This window comes from Netta rufina (assembly GCF_964035555.1).
Source record: "Netta rufina genome assembly, chromosome: 5".
NCBI lineage: Eukaryota > Metazoa > Chordata > Aves > Anseriformes > Anatidae > Netta > Netta rufina.
This window is the reverse complement of record NC_140128.1, coordinates 9,665,989-9,684,684: the sequence shown is the minus strand read 5'-3', so window position 1 is coordinate 9,684,684 and position 18,696 is coordinate 9,665,989. Positions and strand designations below refer to the sequence as shown.

General features: G+C 34.4%; 1 protein-coding gene across 1 annotated transcript in view; it reads left to right on the top strand.

Annotated features, from left to right (window-relative positions):
• Nucleotides 1-11,305, top strand: part of LUZP2 (leucine zipper protein 2) — a gene marked incomplete at both ends in the record, with an annotated part of 183,765 nt that extends 172,460 nt beyond the window's left edge. Inside the window, 2 exons of the mRNA XM_084287250.1 lie at nt 10,443-10,520; nt 11,198-11,305. Of these exons, the coding sequence (XP_084143376.1) occupies nt 10,443-10,520; nt 11,198-11,305 (186 nt within the window). The remainder of the gene's footprint in view (nt 1-10,442; nt 10,521-11,197) is intronic.
• Nucleotides 11,306-18,696: the final 7,391 nt, after the last annotated feature.

The window sequence follows — 18,696 nt, the reverse complement described above, 5'->3', positions numbered from 1 at the left end:
TTTTCAGGGAAGAAAAGAAGTGGGAAAATATGTGATTTGTTCATGCAGCTCTGTAGTTGATGAGTTGCTGCAGCACAGCAAGATGCATAACATTGTTTATGCAACATTTCCAAAAATAGTTGGGTACAGTTGTCACAGATGCTACATTTAATTAGGGAAGGAAAGGAAAAGAAAGGAAAATAAGAACTTTCAGGGAGACATTTAGCTTGAACACCAAGAGATGACAATATAATATTGAAAGTAGGTAAGCGCTACCAGTCTAGGCAAGCCACAAGCTTTATTCTTCTCATGACACATCTGACAGAAAGCTAAGTCTTCTGCTTTTAGCAAGTCAAAAATCTCATCCATGCAGCATGGTGAGAGCTGGAACATAAATCCCAATTGCATTTACTATGGCTGCAAATAGAACAATACAAATAAGACAAAACAGGAAGGAAAATAAAACAGAAAAATGAGAGAGAGAATTTATGCTCAGAGTATATTTTCAGTAAAGTAGTTGAAAAAATATTGCACTGCCATGACTAATTTGAAGGTGCAATATAAAAAATAGGGAAAAAATAAGACAGTCGTAATGGTTCTTGAATGAACTACTGAGCACATTGCCTTCCTCCAAACACAACAAACTTCTGTGGAGGTAACTGGGTAGCTTGCTGATAGCAATCATACTAGCATATAGCAGCATGAAGAAATGTTTGGAAAACAGATCTAGGTGATTGACCTACCCACTTTGTTGCTAGCACCCAACAAATTGTAAAAAGCTATTCTTATTACCCATTTATTGCAAGCATTAATAATTTATTCAATCATAATTGAGCTCCCCTCTGCCACAACCTCTAGAGGGGGCAGAGGCAAAGAAATTGCATATCCAGAAGAGTGCATAATTTGATGCTACAGCTTTCTTTATATTTAAAGATGAAGAAAATGTCCCTACCTACTAAAATCTGAAGAAGGATATGAAAGAATAAGATTTAAAATTCTGAAGCTGGAGCTAACTCCAAATGGAGGTTGGTTACTGCTTGGGAAAGTTAGGAAACATTTGATGGAATCCAATTTAGTTTAGGTAGAGCTTTGCAGACTGTTTGTGGAAGGAGGTTCAATAATCTTTTTACTGAAGTGAATACTTTAAAACAGCAAAAACGAGAAATTAAAACATTGCTCAACGTGAGAAAGTGCCAAATTTCTATGTCAAACCATGCAATGAAAGACACAGAAAAGATGCACTTCTCCATATAAGTGGGGATTTAATTATTTTGACTTGGGGGAGAGGGTGTAATTTTTTTGCTGCTACCAGCTAGTATATTTAGCCATTTAGTCAGTATGGCTCAAATTAGTATTTTGAGAAAACGAGAAGAGAGAAAGCAGAGGAAGACTCCAACTGGAGTTAGAGGTCTTGAGGAGTTGAACTATTTGTCATGACTGAAGATAAATTAAACCTTAACCCTATTCCCTTTGTCCTTCTAAGTGCATTATAATTCACGGATAAAGAAAGTAGGCTGTATTTCTAAACTTGATTAATAAGATTAAGATTTATATCATTTAATCTCTCAATAATTATTATATTTTAAGACCAATTCTATGTTCTGTGGGACTCACATTTCCATTACATTTTAAATTTCTGAGGTGTGTTAAATCTGTGTTTGACAAAATCTCCTCTTTGTAGAAATAGCTGTAAAATTAGAGAAAGAATACCATAGGGGCATATAAATTCACTGTGCCTTGCTGGGTAATACTCCTTATTGGAAAATTAAGCTAGAAATAGTTTTGTCAGTCTTGTCTTGCCTTTAATTGTGTAGCTATTTTTCCAACTGAAAAATAGGTATACTATGTAATATTAATAGTTTTATTCTGTTCACATAAGAAGTAAGATTGACACTAATATGCAAAAAGCTGTCTATGAAGTTTCACCATGCTGTGCTTCTAGTGTCTGTTGAAGGAATAGCCCTGAGAGATGAGTTACAAAATCAATTGTTAGGATAGCCACACCTGCAAGCAAGGAAACTGTAATCAGTGTGATATTTATCCCTAGTAGAAACAGATCTTGCAGTACAATTTTTAAAAGTCACAGGAAGAAATTTGTTTGTGGCTTGAGCTTAGAAGAAAAAAGAGGGTTTATAATCTTTGGAAAAGAGGGTGGGCCACACTGTAAGAATGGAGTGGACTATAAGGACTATAAGGATGTTGCGAGGCTGTGCAGGGACAAAATTAGAAAGGCCAAAGCTCATCTGGAGCTCAAACTGGCTACTGCCATTAAAGATAACAAAAAATGTTTTTATAAATACATCAACACAAAAAGGAGGTCTAAGGAGAATCTCCATCCTTTACTGGATGCGGGGGGAAACTTAGTTACAAGAGATGAGGAAAAGGCTGAGGTGCTTAATGCCTTCTTTTCCTCAGTCTTTAGTGGCAAGAGCAGTTGTTCCCTGGATACCCAGCACCCTGAGCTGGTGGAAGGGGATGGGGAGCAGAATGTGGCCCTCATAATCCACCGGGAAATGGCTGGCAACCTGCTACAGCACTTGGATGTACACAGGTCGATGGGGCCGGATGGGATCCACCTGAGGGTACTGAGAGAACTGGCGGAGGAGCTGGCCAAGCCACTTTCCATCATTTATCGGCAGTCCTGGCTATCAGGGGAGGTCCCAGTCAACTGGCAGCTAGCAAATGTGACACCCATCTACAAGAAGGGCCGGAGGGTAGACCCAGGGAACTATACACCTGTTAGTTTGACCTCAGTGCCAGGGAAGCTCATGGAGCAGATTATCTTGAGTGTCATCACGTGACATTTGCAGGGCAACCAGGCAATGAGGCCTAGTCAGCATGGGTTTGTGAAAGGCAGGTCTTGCTTGAGAAACCTGATCTCCTTCTGTGACAAAGTGACATGCTGGGTGGATGAGGAAAAGGCTGTGAAGGCTGTTCTTGGCTGCAAAGCCAAGAACACGGCACAAGTTCTCATGTACCATTTGTTAGAAAAAGATATTGGGAAGGGAAAAAGAAAAAAATGGGAGCTTAAATGAATATGCTTAAAAATCAGATATTGCTTAGAAACCTAATATTTCTACAATATTTTCTCAGAGCTTTACAAAGAGCCTCTAATTGTCTCTCTGGTAGAAAAAAAAAAAACAAAAAACAAAAAAAAAAAAAAAAACAAAAAACAAAACAAAAAAAAACAACAACAAAAAACGTGATTTCTGTCTTGGAAGAGTTACTGTAGTAAAGACTAACTAGAGAAGAACATGCAATATTTCAGTTTTTAAGACAAAAGATGAAGGGAAATGGCAAGTTGTTGGTCTCAAGCAATATTTCATGGTCTGTATGGCTAACCTTTCCTGTAGGTGTTTAAAATTGGCAGTTATGAATATATGTCAATTTTTCTTGTATGCATGTTCAATCTAATTAATATAGTATACATTGGAATGAATACAGAGGAAATGTTGTTTACAAATAGGAAACAGACAGGACAAATGAAACGAGCTGATTTTTAGTTTAGACACTGCCAACACCTTTGTTGTCATGAAATTTGACATGACTTTTCTTAGCCAGAAGTAGGTAGGATATCCTGTAGTACATCTTGATTATTTCAAATCATCTTAGGTTTGTTCAAGACCATGAAATGGTAACTTCAGTTTTATTAAAAATAAAAATAAAAGCAAATAAAAATCTGTTAGATAATTATTATATTTGTTTCTTGGCCTCGCCCAGGTATGTTTTCCCTGTGACTGGCTCCTGAAAGTCTCTGTACAGAACCAGAGTTCTGCAGAGCTCTTTTCCGTGTATCATTTCCCAAAAGCTCTTGTGTTTGTGTTGGGTTTTTTTGTTGTTGTTTGTTTGGTTTGGGTTGGGTTTTTGTTTGTTTGTTTGTTTTTCTTTTTTTTTTCTCCCAAAGGCCAACTACTTGTACGTAAGAATGTACTTTGTCTCTTTTTCACATCAAATACTTCTAATGCATGTCGTTTCAAACCTTCTTTTTGTAGTGCTGAATCCAAACAAGAAATATAAACTATTTCTTGGTTCTCTGTTCTCATCGTAGATTTCTTGCTCTGTGCCCTTGTAGACTTCCCTGATAAATAAAAGCGGTAGTGCTTTTATTTACTGCCTTAATTTCCTGCAGTAAATAAACATTGCATGTTCATTAATCATTCAGTGACAAAGGACACTGAGTATTGGACCAAAACTTATACGTTTCTAAGCAACCACAGAGTTTACCTTCATTTTTCTCTGTCTGTTTCAATTGCAGAGCTCTGATCGCATTGTGCTTTCCCATCACTATCCCAAGGGAGTAATGACAGAGAAAAAAGAAATCACTACTGTAGCAAAACTTCAATTATAGAATTCTTGAAACGAATTCAGTAAGTTTGTACCCTAAATGAAGACTATGCAGGTCATAAAAAGTTACATCAATTTATTTTAATCATTCACTAAGTACATTGTGCACTAAAATAGGAGAGGGGTATGAAAAGCTGCACAACTGTATTATGAACACACATGAATACTCTTCATAAATACCATACACCGCATCTTCTAAACAATGTGGGTTAAAAAAGATTGAAATACGTATTTATTATAAATTCATGAACAGATCTTATAAAAGGTGTCCTAGAATAAAATGGAATCCTAACTTTCCTAATAAAATTATTTCCACAGCAGAATGGCATTTTAATAGAACATCATCTATTCTGAGTATATGCAAATTGTTAATGTTCAACTTCACAAATTGGAAAAGTTGTATTATTATGAGAAAGAAAAAAAAAAAAAAAAAAAAAGTAGAAGTAAAAATATCCATTCAGTTTCAGAAGAAATAAAATATGTCAAAGAAGTATTTACTTCATGTTGTAGAAAGCTAAAATCTTGTGACCCAAAAAAATTCAGTCTGAGGTGCACAGAGTATAAAATTGTTATATGAACAAGTAGACCTTTAAGAGGCATGCAGCACATGTGTGGTAGACCAATGAGCATATGTGGTTATTGACAATTCATGTGGTTATTAACAATTAACAAAATATGTGGTTATTAACAATTCAAACATCCAAGTAATTACAACATTTGATAGAATTTGTACTTCTTGTCTAATGAGGAAATATAGCCTTTTCTTATTTTTAACGTATATTATTTGTTTTGTTTTCTTTTCACTTTTAATTACCCTTAGTGGGAAAACTTAGCTACTTTTAGCCAAGTTTGTCTTTTAAAGGTTTCAGGTCATTTGAACCAATAATACAAAACATACAGAAAGATCTGTAGACAGTAATTTATCTAGCTAGTTCTAGTGAGATATCTCATCTAAGCATAGTCAAAATTCAATGATGTTAAGCGTGTTTTCTTCCCGTGTAGATTATGCTGGTTAAAGCTAATCTGTACCATCCTAACTAAACAATTCCTCATGCTCCTTCAGCCTATATCCCAGATGGCACTTTGCTGATGGTATTGACAGTAGGAATGATACAGCTGAGCAGCACCTTCATTATGTTTCTCAGCTGACCTGGCCACGGTATCTGGATTTCTTTGTATAGAACTAGCTGATGACTTTCTCCTCTCTCATGCTCTGCAAGCACATCCCGCTTTAACACCTGCTGAAGCTAGCAGGGGGTATGGTGATGTGAAGGAATGCTGGAGCTGAAGTGTTTGGTCTGCTCAGTCTGTACATTAGTTAGTGATACCCTTTAGCAGTGGTAGAAATATTTACTTGATTTCCTGCCCACTTGTGGTAAGTGGCATATGAGCAACAAAAAGAATTCTTATTCGCTGTGTCGATACAGTAGGATACCCTTCCAGTTACATTGTTCAGCAGTTTGCAGATGAAATTGCATAGTTTAATAGCCTAGGGACATGCTGAATTTTAACAGGCTTTCAGAAATTTCTTTTTAAATGAAGATGCACACTTGGCTGATCCACCTTTATAATTTATACATCCAGCTGTGAACCTCTCCTGCTCAGCTGTACAATTCACTCGGTAAGCTGAATACCATCACTTCTGAAATTTTGCATACTTTACTGATCAAGCTGCATATTTTATAACCAGAATTTCATATAAATTCACTTAGCTAATAAAATCGTGTAGTAAACTGATCAAGATGGAACAATATTCCCAGGCATATGCCCCACCCGAATTATCATATCTTGTTTAATCTCTCATATTGCTGTTGCAGATACTTTTTCCTGTTGCATACACAAAATGTATTGCTTAAGGCAGAATGCAGTTGTAGTTAGTGTTGTTCAGAATTCTTGCTGCTGTATGTTAGAGCTTTTAATATTAAGTGTTCAAACATTAGTTTTTTCCTTATGTCTCATGATAAAAATACAGCATGTGTAATATAATGAATATTTGTCTTCAGAATAAGCCCATAATTATAAATCATTTGGCAGATATACTTGAAAAATCAGTGACAGCAATTTAATGTCAAGGCAAATAATATTTCCACACATAAAATATAAAGATTGCTGTGTAATTGATTCATGAGTGAAATTCTGAGATCTGTCACTAATGGTTATATACGACATATTAACTGTGACTATTTTTTATTAAAATAAAGCAATATAAGGGAATTGGTAGAAAAAAAAATAAAAATAGAGAGAAAATGTCTCAGTAAGCTTCAAAGGAATGTATATATTTTTTGTTTGTTTCATTGCTCTTCGATGTATAAAATTATTTCAAGATTTAGCCATAATTTACTTAATAATGATATACTTGAATAAGTACTGGCTATGATTACAAGCAATGAAAGTTTTCTTCCTGAATCTAGAAAGAGGCAATTGTTTCTGTGTGCACTTGCTAGGGAAACTAGGATTAAATGTCCTTGATTGAAAAGTTTTCAGGTACTGAAGAAAATAGATAGAGCACAATCCCTCTTCATCCGATGAACCTCTGATGACAGTCATGATTAAAACTTTAATAAACATTGAATATAGCTGGATGAGGAAAACAATAAAATGGCTCCTTTCAGCTAGGTGATGTATGCACAACTGATATGCTGAAATCTTGATGCAAAGCATGGCAAAGTCACAGTATCTATCTTAAAAAAAATAAAAAATAAATCTAAAATCTCATCTTCAGAAAATAAAAAAACACACTGACAACATTTCAACACTTTTCCTTTCTGAAAGCAATTACTGTTTGGTTTGTGTTAGTTTCTACCACATCAAACTATTATTCTATAATACTGTAATTAGAGTTACCTCTCAAATGTGATGGAAAGAGATGTGCAGATGGGACAGCAAACAAACAAAATCTTCATAATATTCAGCATACAGAAAACTAATCCTCCTGCCCCCTCCCCCCCCCCCCCCCAAAAAAAAAAAAAAGTATTGTTATTATTATTATTATTTTAATCTATATATCACTCATAGCTGTGAAAGATATTCTAATAACTTGGTTTATTATTTTCTAATTTGTTTGAGGTGGACTTTATATGCAATAGAGATTGTGTATGTATTTATATTTGTGTTTGTGTATGCATACAGGTATATACGTATATATATACGCACATATATACAGGTATATATGTGCGTGTATATTCATGTGTGTGAATATGTGTGGTGGTGTATGGAATATCTGTTAGGCTGTTTTTAACTCAGTTTATGGTTATGATGGGAGATGCTGTCTCAACTTTTGGAACTCAAGACTTCAAACTGAGAGTCGGGGCTTACACAGCTCATCCGTAGTGACTGGTTACAGTCCTGGCTATTGTGTTGCTGTTGACAGATGGTGTATTGAAGGTTATTACGATGCTCAATCTGTAATGAATTTGTTAATAATATGCAAGTTTTCACAATTCAAGGAATCAACAATTAATGTTTTGTATTTTAACAACAGAAAGATATAGTACTTGCTTTACTTAGAAAACCATTTCAGTCTACTATCTTTCCAACAGTGATCCATACGGTGGGTTACTCAAAAGGAAAACACTTGTGAGTGGAAAAATGTGAGATACTAGAAACATGAATCTCCTCTTCTTGTTTCCTACCAAGAAGGTCCTTGTTACCTGGCCTATGAAAAGAATCCGAAGGATTAGTCATTAGGAAATATTCTTTTTAACATTAGTGGTTTGGTTTTTGGTTGGTTGGTTGTTTTGGGGGGGGGGGGGGGTGCGTAAAGCAATCTTTATTTCTTTATGTCTTAAATGTTTTTCCTCCCCTATTTTTAATAATTTAGGCAGTTTTTCTATATCCTATGTATAGGATACAGATTTTCTATATCCTATATCCTATGTACTGTCTTGGTGAAATAAGTTACCTGATAATTTTTAGTATATAAAGTTAGAGTGAATTATGGATTAGTAAAGGACTGTATATTTCCTTAGTGTTATTTATGTGCTCTTTACACAGACTGAACTGCTGTTCCTTTTTTGACCTGCAACATCTTTTACCCTCAGACTGTTCACCTGCAAGTCTCTGGAACCTTCACATTTTTCTAAATGTGACTAAGCTGAAAATGTTTTTATCTAGCTCACTAGTAAATATAGCAAATACATGTTTTGCCAAGACCACACATTTAAGATTTTGAAATGTTAAAAGCTTACTAAGACTTTCTATTCTGTCATCTCACTCTTTAACCTTTATCTAGAATATAAGCTACCTGTTAGTATTTTATTTTATTTTATAAAAGGAGTAGATGCTTTATCAAGATATTTTATCAATACTACCTGATTATTCCCTGTTCTGCGATGTTCATCCTACTGTTATTAGCTGTTGTGTATAGTGGGGAAAAATATGAAAAAGTACCACCACCATAAATCACTTCGATTGCATCATCTCCAAGGCTCACTTTAGTAGCTTAAACTTGACTAAAAACACCCTGAAGTACTGTGAAGTCTTTGACAAAATCAGTCTCTTCACAAGGTTTTGGGAGTGAGGCATCTAATTCCCCTCCAAGTAGTTTTCTTAATAATACGTTTCATGTTCATATTCACACCTGTTTGTAGATCAACTTCGTTAGAGGCAAGGGACTATCAGAATTTCTCAAGTGAAAAAACATAATGAATTTTCCTCCCCCTTGTCAATCTCTTACTTTTTAATTAACTTCAATCTAATGTCATTTGTACTGAAAGGATATTTATACAATTTCTTGATATTTAATTTGCATGATAGGGTATTTATTTTCAGTGTTCTCTGCTGAATGAGATAATTTTTATCCTGCTGTGATTTACACTGCTATAGGATGAATTCAGACTTATTTCCCTTTTTCTGAAGAAAAACTGTCCAAGTAAAAAGTCTTGAAAAACATATCATGTAGAGACGTTTTTTTGTTGTTGTTTTTATTTGGTTTTTTTTGCTCTTCTGAACACACAGGGCTTATTCTATCCTAGATTAATATTATCAACCATAATCTCAGAAAATACGTATATAAAAGAAATTGCTGAAATGTCATTAAGCTATATTACTGGTGAATTTGATGCCTTTTTTCAACAATACATCTGAATATGTCTGATGTGTAAAAATATTCAAATTTGACCTAGCTTCAAAAATTTTCCATTTATGCTAAAAAGGAACCATTGCAGGGGAAAACCTGCTAAAGTTTGAAATAAGCAAAATCACTGATACGTTGTAAAGAGTCTTGATGACTTTATTTTTTATTTTTTTTTAATTTTCACTATGTTTGATTGGATAATTTTTTATTACCAAGTATAAATTTTCCAATCTGAGCATTGCACATTGGAACTGTGTTCTAAAAACTGCAATTTTAAAGGAATGACCAAAAATTATCCATATTTTACTGTATTTCCATTTTAATTTCTTCACCTATAGTGTCATTAATCCCAGTCCTGAAGGACTTGAATTTAATTTCAGTAGAATTTTCAGCACTAATAAGACTTAAGTCTTATAATGAAGATTTACCTAAAACTTATAATTCTCTTTGGTTTGCAATCTACTGTGTAATACTTCAAGCTTTTTATTTATATTGTTCAAATCCTTTTTCCCTCATATTAAAAAGCATATTGGCAAAGAAAATGACATTCTGGTTGGAATAAAACAGTGATGAATCTGACAAGCCTTTCTATACCTTAAGAGTTCTCTGACTTCCCCATTCAATAAGCTCAACGTGTGATGTATGCAAGAGATGCAGCAGTTCAGACAAAAGAACAGTAATAGAGGAGTCCTGAAGTCTAATGCTCTTGTTCAGTTCTTGGTTACTTTTTCCTCACTTACAATAGAAAATTGTAATTACTAACCTGTTTTAAGGGACCACTGTGGAATAAACTTCGCTACTGATGAGATTTAAACATGAGGAAAAAGAGCTATCTAAGCGTTAAATTACTAAACTTTTACAGCCACATAAGACTATGTAGAGATGATAGGAGAAAGGGATTCACTTGGCTACGATAACTTTTTGTTCTATTTCATCTACTAGGCTACAAACAAACAACAACAACAAAACCCACTGTGAATGTTCTAAGAAAACACAATTTTAGGAAAAAATCCAAAGTAATTATCTGTGACATCTGTATTGACAGGTTGGCAAGACATGTTTGGGGAATCACAATAATTCAACATCTCGTTTGAAGACAGCTGAAACAGAGAGAAGCTTTCAGGTATTCTGTTTCTGAGAAGTTCTTGTGTTTGTATTAAAAGGTCTTGTAAAGCATACAGTTACTTGTAGTATATATGCACATTCTACTCCAATGCTTCTGAGATAGATTTGTTTACTCAGTTCACAGACTTTAACTCTGACAGATTTCCATTCATTTGTTCAAAATGGCTCCTGGATATTAACAGTTTGCAAAACTATTTAATACTCGAAGAACTGAACTAGCTTAGTAGTCAACTGACATTTCAATAATGTGATGTCCACAGCACTGGGAAGGGGACGTTATCAAAACAGTGCTACATCTGCAATTATGTGAAGATGTACTCAGAAATCTTACCAATGCAAAAGTCTTATGTGAGTTGTACTCCTGTGCTCTTCATTTGATAGACCAAGGGGGAGGAAAAAAAAATAAATCTCATGATTATAGTGCAGCATCAGATTGGTATTGTCAAAAATTGTATTCTTCATTGTCAAAAATTAAGTATACTTTCTTAGTAGAGATCAGAATTCTTCTCTAGACACTAGCAAAGAATATCATATTCTGTTGTGTTTGATATATCAATTTAACAGAAATACAGCTTTGTGCAAAATTGTTATTGATTTTAAATGTCCTGTTTTATTTGCTTATCTGTGTTCATTTTGCATGTGCAATGCTTACACTGATGCTATTTTCACCTTCAGCAGAAGTTGCACAGCCCTCCGTGGACTAAACCTGAAGATAAAAAATCATCTGAGAGAAATGAGAAAAAAAATGAAGAATCAGTTAGTACAAAAGAAAGAAAAATTTAAATGCTACTAATATACATGTAATAATGCTCATTACTTGCTTTCATGTTCATATTATTTTTAGTCCAGAGGCATGAATAGTACCAGGTTTATAAAGCATGCATTTTTCACTATTTTATGAATGTTTGTAAATTAGTCTAGAATAGACCAATTAGTACCTTTCAGCAATAATCCAAAATGGATATTTGAAGAAATGCTTTGTAATACAGTCCAGTTTTTGAACTATTATTCTACTTGATTAGTAATTGCATATTATAAATTAGTTTCTTTGTAAAAAGAAATTACCATTCTCAAGTATTTTCTCAGTCTGTTCTATTTCATGTACATTTATGGCAAGTTAGGTTTTAGATCAAGAATAAAAGGGTAGCTAAAAAAAAATCTGTGTAAACATAGATAAAGTACAATGCAGCTCATAAGAGCAACTGTAAAAATGGGACAGTAGGGCTCCATGTATATTTAACTTTACAGTAATACCATTGCAAATCTGCTAACTTAAACAATAAAAAGTGTTTGGTTGTTTTTTTCCTTTCCTTTTTTTTTTTTTTTTTTCCCCTCTACCTGCAATAGGACAATTAGTCCTATTTTGAGAACTGAACTGTTGGCAGAAATGAAGAGTTAAAGGGATGGAGATAGGAAGAGTCATGGCATTTAGGATCCAAGCAAAAATTTTGCAGGTGGACCCAAGTAAAAATTTCTTAGCTTGGGTACCCATCCTGGAACTTCAGTTCCATCCTTTATAGTTGGGCTGACCTCTGCAATATAAATATACTTTACATGGTGAAAACACATTTTGACCACTGTAGGTGGAATTTTGATCACTACAGCAAAGATAAGCATTTTGGTTAGCATGTGCTCTGTGACTTTTATGATTCTTCCAGTTTCTTATGGGCAACATACTCTATTACAATGAGTTTGAAAGCAGAAAGGAAAGGAAAAGGAAGAAAAGCAAGGTAGAATGCCATCTTTGTATACACATCACTGTCGATCTACTTTAGGAATTCATGTGTCTCATATGATTGAGATGAAAATCTTTCAAGAACTAGTGCCTTAGGAACAATTCACTGTCTGATGCAGTGCTTTTGTGCTTTCCTCTTGCATGAGGTGTTTTAAAAAGCTGTAACTTGTAAACTCCCAGCTCGCTCTTACAACACACAGCAGTGAATTACAACTGTTATTGGATTGAAAGCAGTTTGCTTATATTAGCTTGCTTTTCCTTGCTTTTGAATCAGTTCAAAAAGTAAATAGACAATGTTACATTCAATTTAGTGGTATTCTCTGTCCTGGTTTTAGCTGTTTAGATTTTATCTGTCTTTGAACAGTCTCATCCAAAAGCTGTCCGTTCCTCTCCGGTGTGAAACACATTTCATTCCGACATTTTGCATGTGTTCCTCTACTCAGAAGTGGGTATTGCAGAGCAGTAGGTATTTCTGCCTGGAGAAATCTCAACAATTTTGAAAAGAAAAGAAAAGAAACTTGTGAACTGATTAAATAATGGCAAAGTCACACTATTATCAAAGAAAAGATTATCCATGTAAAGTGTTGAAAAAATGAAATCCTGGCCACAAAGATAATCAGATCAGAGATGCTTGTTTTCACAATTGATCCTGATCAGCATCATCAAATCAATTATATCAAATATAATATGATTTTGGTGCAGGTGGTCTGGGCCTCATAGCAGTCATTTGCTGCATTTCAGTTATAGCTACAACATATCTGGCTGAAGATAGTCTTCTGTTTTACAAAATTTCCCGTAAGCAAGAGAATTGTGATCCCATTGTATCTACAGCCAGCATCTAATTCCTAGTTCATTGTCAAAACCAGAACCTCTTTGTGTATGGCACACATTAATTGAAATGCGTGAGGTATGGACTGAAAAGGCCATTAAAACCGTTTCAGACATCCATCTAGAAAGGGCATAAATCTTCAAGTGTATCTCCCAGACGAATGAGGTAAGCTGTGCCACTTGGCTTTCATTTTAATTTTCTGAAGAATTCAGCATTGTTGGTGACACAGCTACTATTATTATAGCTGCATGTTGCTCCTGTGCCAAGAGACAGCTTGGGGTTGGTGACTACAACATGAAAAAGCACACCTTATAAATCAACAGCAATCTATCTTTTTTATTTTTGTATGCATGTATGCTTTCAGTGTTGTACTTTTTTTTTCTAAGCGATGGTGAAAATAGGTGAGAGAAAACCAAATATCAAATATCTATCAAATATATATAGGTGGAAATCCTTGCTTATCTTTATACCAGTTGTTTTTAGAATAATCGACATAGTGATTCTGAATTAAGAAAAATAATGAAGGATAAATAGATTTTCTTATCTGTGTATGGTATATCTAGTAAATTTCCTTGGTATTTTTTAAGTAGGGCTATTCTGAAGGTTCTAGTCTTTCACTGAGAGGGTGGAACACATCTAAAGTGATGTCCTTCATGGTTATATGCATATATATAGAGAGAACTACAATGCAAGAAGATAAACATCTCAGTTGGAGAGGAAACTTCTGTTCAGTTTACAGGTGAGGAAAAAAGGTTTTGAAAAGACATCAGAAGGTATGAGAATTTCTGTGGAGAAAGGAGATTTTGAAAAATCTTTGAAAAGGGAAAAAAAAACAAACAAACAAACACAAAAACAACACAAAACTCACAATAATGCTTTCTTGTTTTAAAATTGCTTGTAACCAGAAAAAAAGTGTATATGTTTTCCCTCAGTGGATCAATAACCATTCTTTCACTCCAGCCATGAGTATGAGGAGTTTCACATCCCAGCACTGGGATAAAAATAAACAGACCTTACTGTTTCTTCTGATTTGTGGCTACTCAATGTTACCAAAAACATGCTCATAAAGGAACTTGAGTTTATACAACCGTTTATACAAACGGTTTATACCGTTTATACGGTCCTGCTTACTTGGTCTCTCTAGAATACTCTAAAACTCTTTTTATGATCAGATTCGCAGAGAACCATGTGGCTGAGTCTACTTCCCTACGAGGACCCAACAAACCACAGAGTGGCACATCTTAAAATGTTTCGTAATGCCATGCAGTTGCTTGGCAACCAGGTCATGGACCATATCTTTCTCTTTGCAAATAAGGGTTACGTATAAGACTTTTTCTATTAGATATTCCCCAGTCTAACAGTTAAAAGCAATTTCCAGCATCAGAGCAGGCCATTTTAAACTTCTATTTCAATTTTGCTTTTGCATAATAGACTTCACCTTTGAATTAATTTCTCTTTCTATCAGTCTGTATGTATTTGTAAACATATATGTGCATATACTTATTCACATAAATTTAGGTATAAATATGCATATATATATATATACACAACTATGGGTGAGCATGTATGTACACTTAAAAATCCGGAGAACAACGATTCCTGACAAGGTATTATTTAACATGATAAAATTGGTAACTAAGGGGTGCTCAATTGACCAAAAAGACAAAGATCACAGTAAGGCCTGTATACAAGAATAGAGCACTAAACACATTCTGCTAATTTTCTTGTTTAAAAAAAAAAAAAAAAAAAATGTTTAAGCCTATTTCTGTTTAAAATGGGTCATTTTCTTCAGTAGTACATGGTATATCATTTTGTTAGGGTGAGCATACATACTTCATGACAATTGATTTCTCTTTTAGTCATTGAAAAGCATAAAAATAAATCTTAGTGCTTCTCTGCTTAAGGAACAATGAATTTCCAGTTCATTGTTGACTTTGATAGTGAATGTTATATAGAGAGGGCATTATCTTCATTTATCCAATAATCTATGAAGTCTGTAATTTTTTTCAGTAATAATGGGCTATGGAAAGCCAGAAATTACAATAGCAGTCCACTTCAGATGCATGTGTTACAATGCGGTCAGAAAGATTGACCATTCTATTTAAACAAGAACTTATTTGAATACGAACAGGAAGAGGCTTTCAGTGAGTCTTAGAAAATTAAACTTAAGATATATCAAGTTTTGTGATTCTGCCTGACCTTGTGACTTGGGGAAAGCTGCCTCACTTCTGTAAGTATTTCAGTAAGAATGATACTATACACTACTTACTATAATGTGGATATATCGATATAGGATTAAATTGCTTACTTTCCTGTTTTCATGATTATGAATATCAGATTAAAAGATAATATATAAACATAGAAAATAGTAGCATCCTTTAATTGCTTGCCTATTTAAAGAATAAATCAATCAATGAATTTATTAAAGTTCTTAAATTAAAATTAAAATAAATGGATTTCTGGAAAATTCTTGAAACTGTTATAGTAGAAAGAAATGCATATTTTAGTTATCTTTCTTCCATTGTATGTATTTTGAGCATTCTTTTTTCTATACATGTTGAAAAGATATCTATTTAAAAAAAAAAAAAAGTCAATGCCACTTTGGCTCCACTTATTAGTTAGCTTATTCAAATGAATATTTTTTTTTTTTTAAAAAAAGGGCAACAAACATCTTAGCCATACCAAGAGATCATAAAATTTTATTTGAAAAGTATTCTTAATGGTGCTGTGAATCAAGATTATACAAATTAATTACCTATAAAATGCTTCAACTTGATTCTACTGTAATATTCTTATCTATTTTATTTAATATTTTTATTACATAAGTTTCATATTAAGTCGAGCCATTAAACAATTCATGTGCCTAAAGTAAATCACATAGTTAGTGACTGTGAGGATAGTTTTGTTGTTCTGGTAATCTACAAATACGTTGTCTAACAGAAAATGTTTTTCCTTAAATTTTTGTAGGTTATTTTCAAATGCAATAATATCTTGGAGATTTACTTCAGTGTTTTCAACCCTGTTTCCACAGTAGGACAACAGGGTCCCACAATTCTTTATACACTGCTTCAGGAAGGTAAGAAAGATAATGAGAATTTTGTTTTTCTACAGTAAGCTTAACCTTGTACTACAATGATGCAGTGATCCCTCTGTGCTTTATCATGATTAATAGTTCAATTTTAGAAACTCAATATAATTAACACAAGAGATGAGAATTATTTTTTGGTACTTAGTGATCTAAATGAAAGTAAACAAAAGTAGCAATTTATTTATAATAATTGTCTTTAATTTATGTAGTTGCAGCACAACACATCCAACTATGTACAAACACAGGACACAACAGACAGAAACCATAGACCAAGATCAGCAAAGCCAGCACTTCGTCCTATATATACACCTGTATATATAGAGAGAGATATAGATATAGATATATATAGGTACCTATATAAACAGGGGTGTTAGCATCTAATAAATACATGCCTGACAGCAGCCCAGCTCATACAGGAACCCGAGGCGCATCTGCCTGCACCTTTTCCTCAATAGGAGGTCAGCCAAAAATCCAAATTTTGTTAGAAATGGTCAAAAGCAAGAGCTTCTTAAACAGAGAAAAACAAATTTCCTGAATAAGACACAATGAGAGGGAGTTTGAAAGTCTGTTTGAAAGGCACTCCTGCATCTTCTCCTTGCACCCCTCCTCAACCTATCAGTTTTCTATCAGTATGGAGGTAACAGGAACATCTGGACACCCTTCCTCCGCACCTCACCCAGAACAGTACTCTGACAGCAGGAAGCTTGCCGGCAGCCTCCTCCCAGCGCTTCTCAGAGGGCTCTTCTCTTGGCTGTCCTCCTGACTGCCTGCCAGCTCGCTCTTCCTTCCCTTGCTTTTCCCCAGCAAGCACAGCTGAAGCTTTGTCAGGCTCCCTTCTTGTCCATGAAACAGAGGGAAGCCTTTATTTCTGTTGAATGTTGTAACTCTGCATAATCTACAGCACCATCACAAATGGTGAACCTTGTGGTGAACTTAAATCCTACTAGTGTAAATTTTCTAGTCTTGCAGATGTGATCCCCCCAAATAAAATAAAAATAAAATCATACCAGTGTATATCCTTGACATGTTCCTACTCATTTCTAAGTTCAAGAACTGAACATTCATTAGGATATTTTTGTTATTAATTTTAATTCAGAAAAAGAAAAAGGTCAGCTTTCCCTGAACATATATGGGACAAAAGTTAAGTTGTTTTGACTGGAATTAAAGGAAAGGTTATAGATGGGCTAGGAGCCCCAGATGGAAACAACAATTCACACAATTAAAGTTGTGAGCTTCTGAAAATGGAGCCTTATAATTGGAAGTGTTGAATGATACTGAGGACCAAAGGTGTGACTAGCACTGGGAGCATCACGTCCGCTGTTTGCATTTGCACAATCCTGTCAGTTCACAGCATACCTGCAAATGGGTGAGCAAGGTTCACGTAATGATGCATGTAGGTGTATATGCATGCGTGTGGCAAACACGATGCATTCCCACACACAACACTGAATCGTGGAGTATTTAACTGAAACTACACAATAATAATAGTAATAGCAATAAGATTTAACAAATGCATGGAAACATGGATATTTGGCGTGGATGTCTCTCTTTGTAGCTCTAACTTCCCAGGAATAGTTTTGATTAACACTATGACAAGCAACTACTATTTTGGCATATCAAGAAACATTTGGTTAAACATCTGTCTTTGTCAAATATTGACCTGTAGTATAAAGCGATGTAATATACAGACAGATTTCATTTTATGCATCAGATAATATCCTCTTGCTTTCTTCCCCCTGTCTTTCTGTCTTTTCTCCTGTCAACCTGTCAGCTGGAATGTCAGTTTCAAGGATGATGTTCCTATTAAATCCTGCTAATACAATGCCACAGTCACATTCCATTGACAAAATACATGTTCTGCACATACATTTAGTTATATCCCTCAGGTCACTGACCTTGGACAGCTGATTGACACAGACCTTGCTGGATGAGCATCTGGCATCCTGGTTGAGGTGTCGCGTCAGGAACTGTTAGCGTTGAACCACAGTGTTAACATAGGCGCTGTGGCAGGCATACTTCACAGCAAATAATGCGATGGCATTTGTTCTGTAATTAAAGATGATGTTAAACAGAATCAGATAGGGCAAGTGGTATTTTCCAAGTTGTTCTTTTTTATGGAAGGTTTGTTTAAGACCTCTTGGCCAAATAGTTCTAAACTGTGTGACAACAGCGAAGCTTCTGGGAACAAACATTCTGACCTGGAAGGAAGCACACATATTAAAACTAGCATGCAAATAATTTTATTAGAATTCTAGTGGATAGAAGATCAGAATTTTTGTTCATTTGGTAAATATACTACCTTGCAAAGTAATGTGATTCTTGATTTAAAAAAAAAAAAAAAAAAAAAAAAGTGAAAATTCTACAAACTTGAAAGTTTGAAATTTAGAGATAGTGAAGGACTATGTTTTAGTAATGTCAAAGTGTTAGCAAAGATGGTATAAATTATATAGCATTCATGAATGTATGATGAATACAAACTTTTATATAAATTTAATATTAAAATTACTTCTGAAAAATAATTC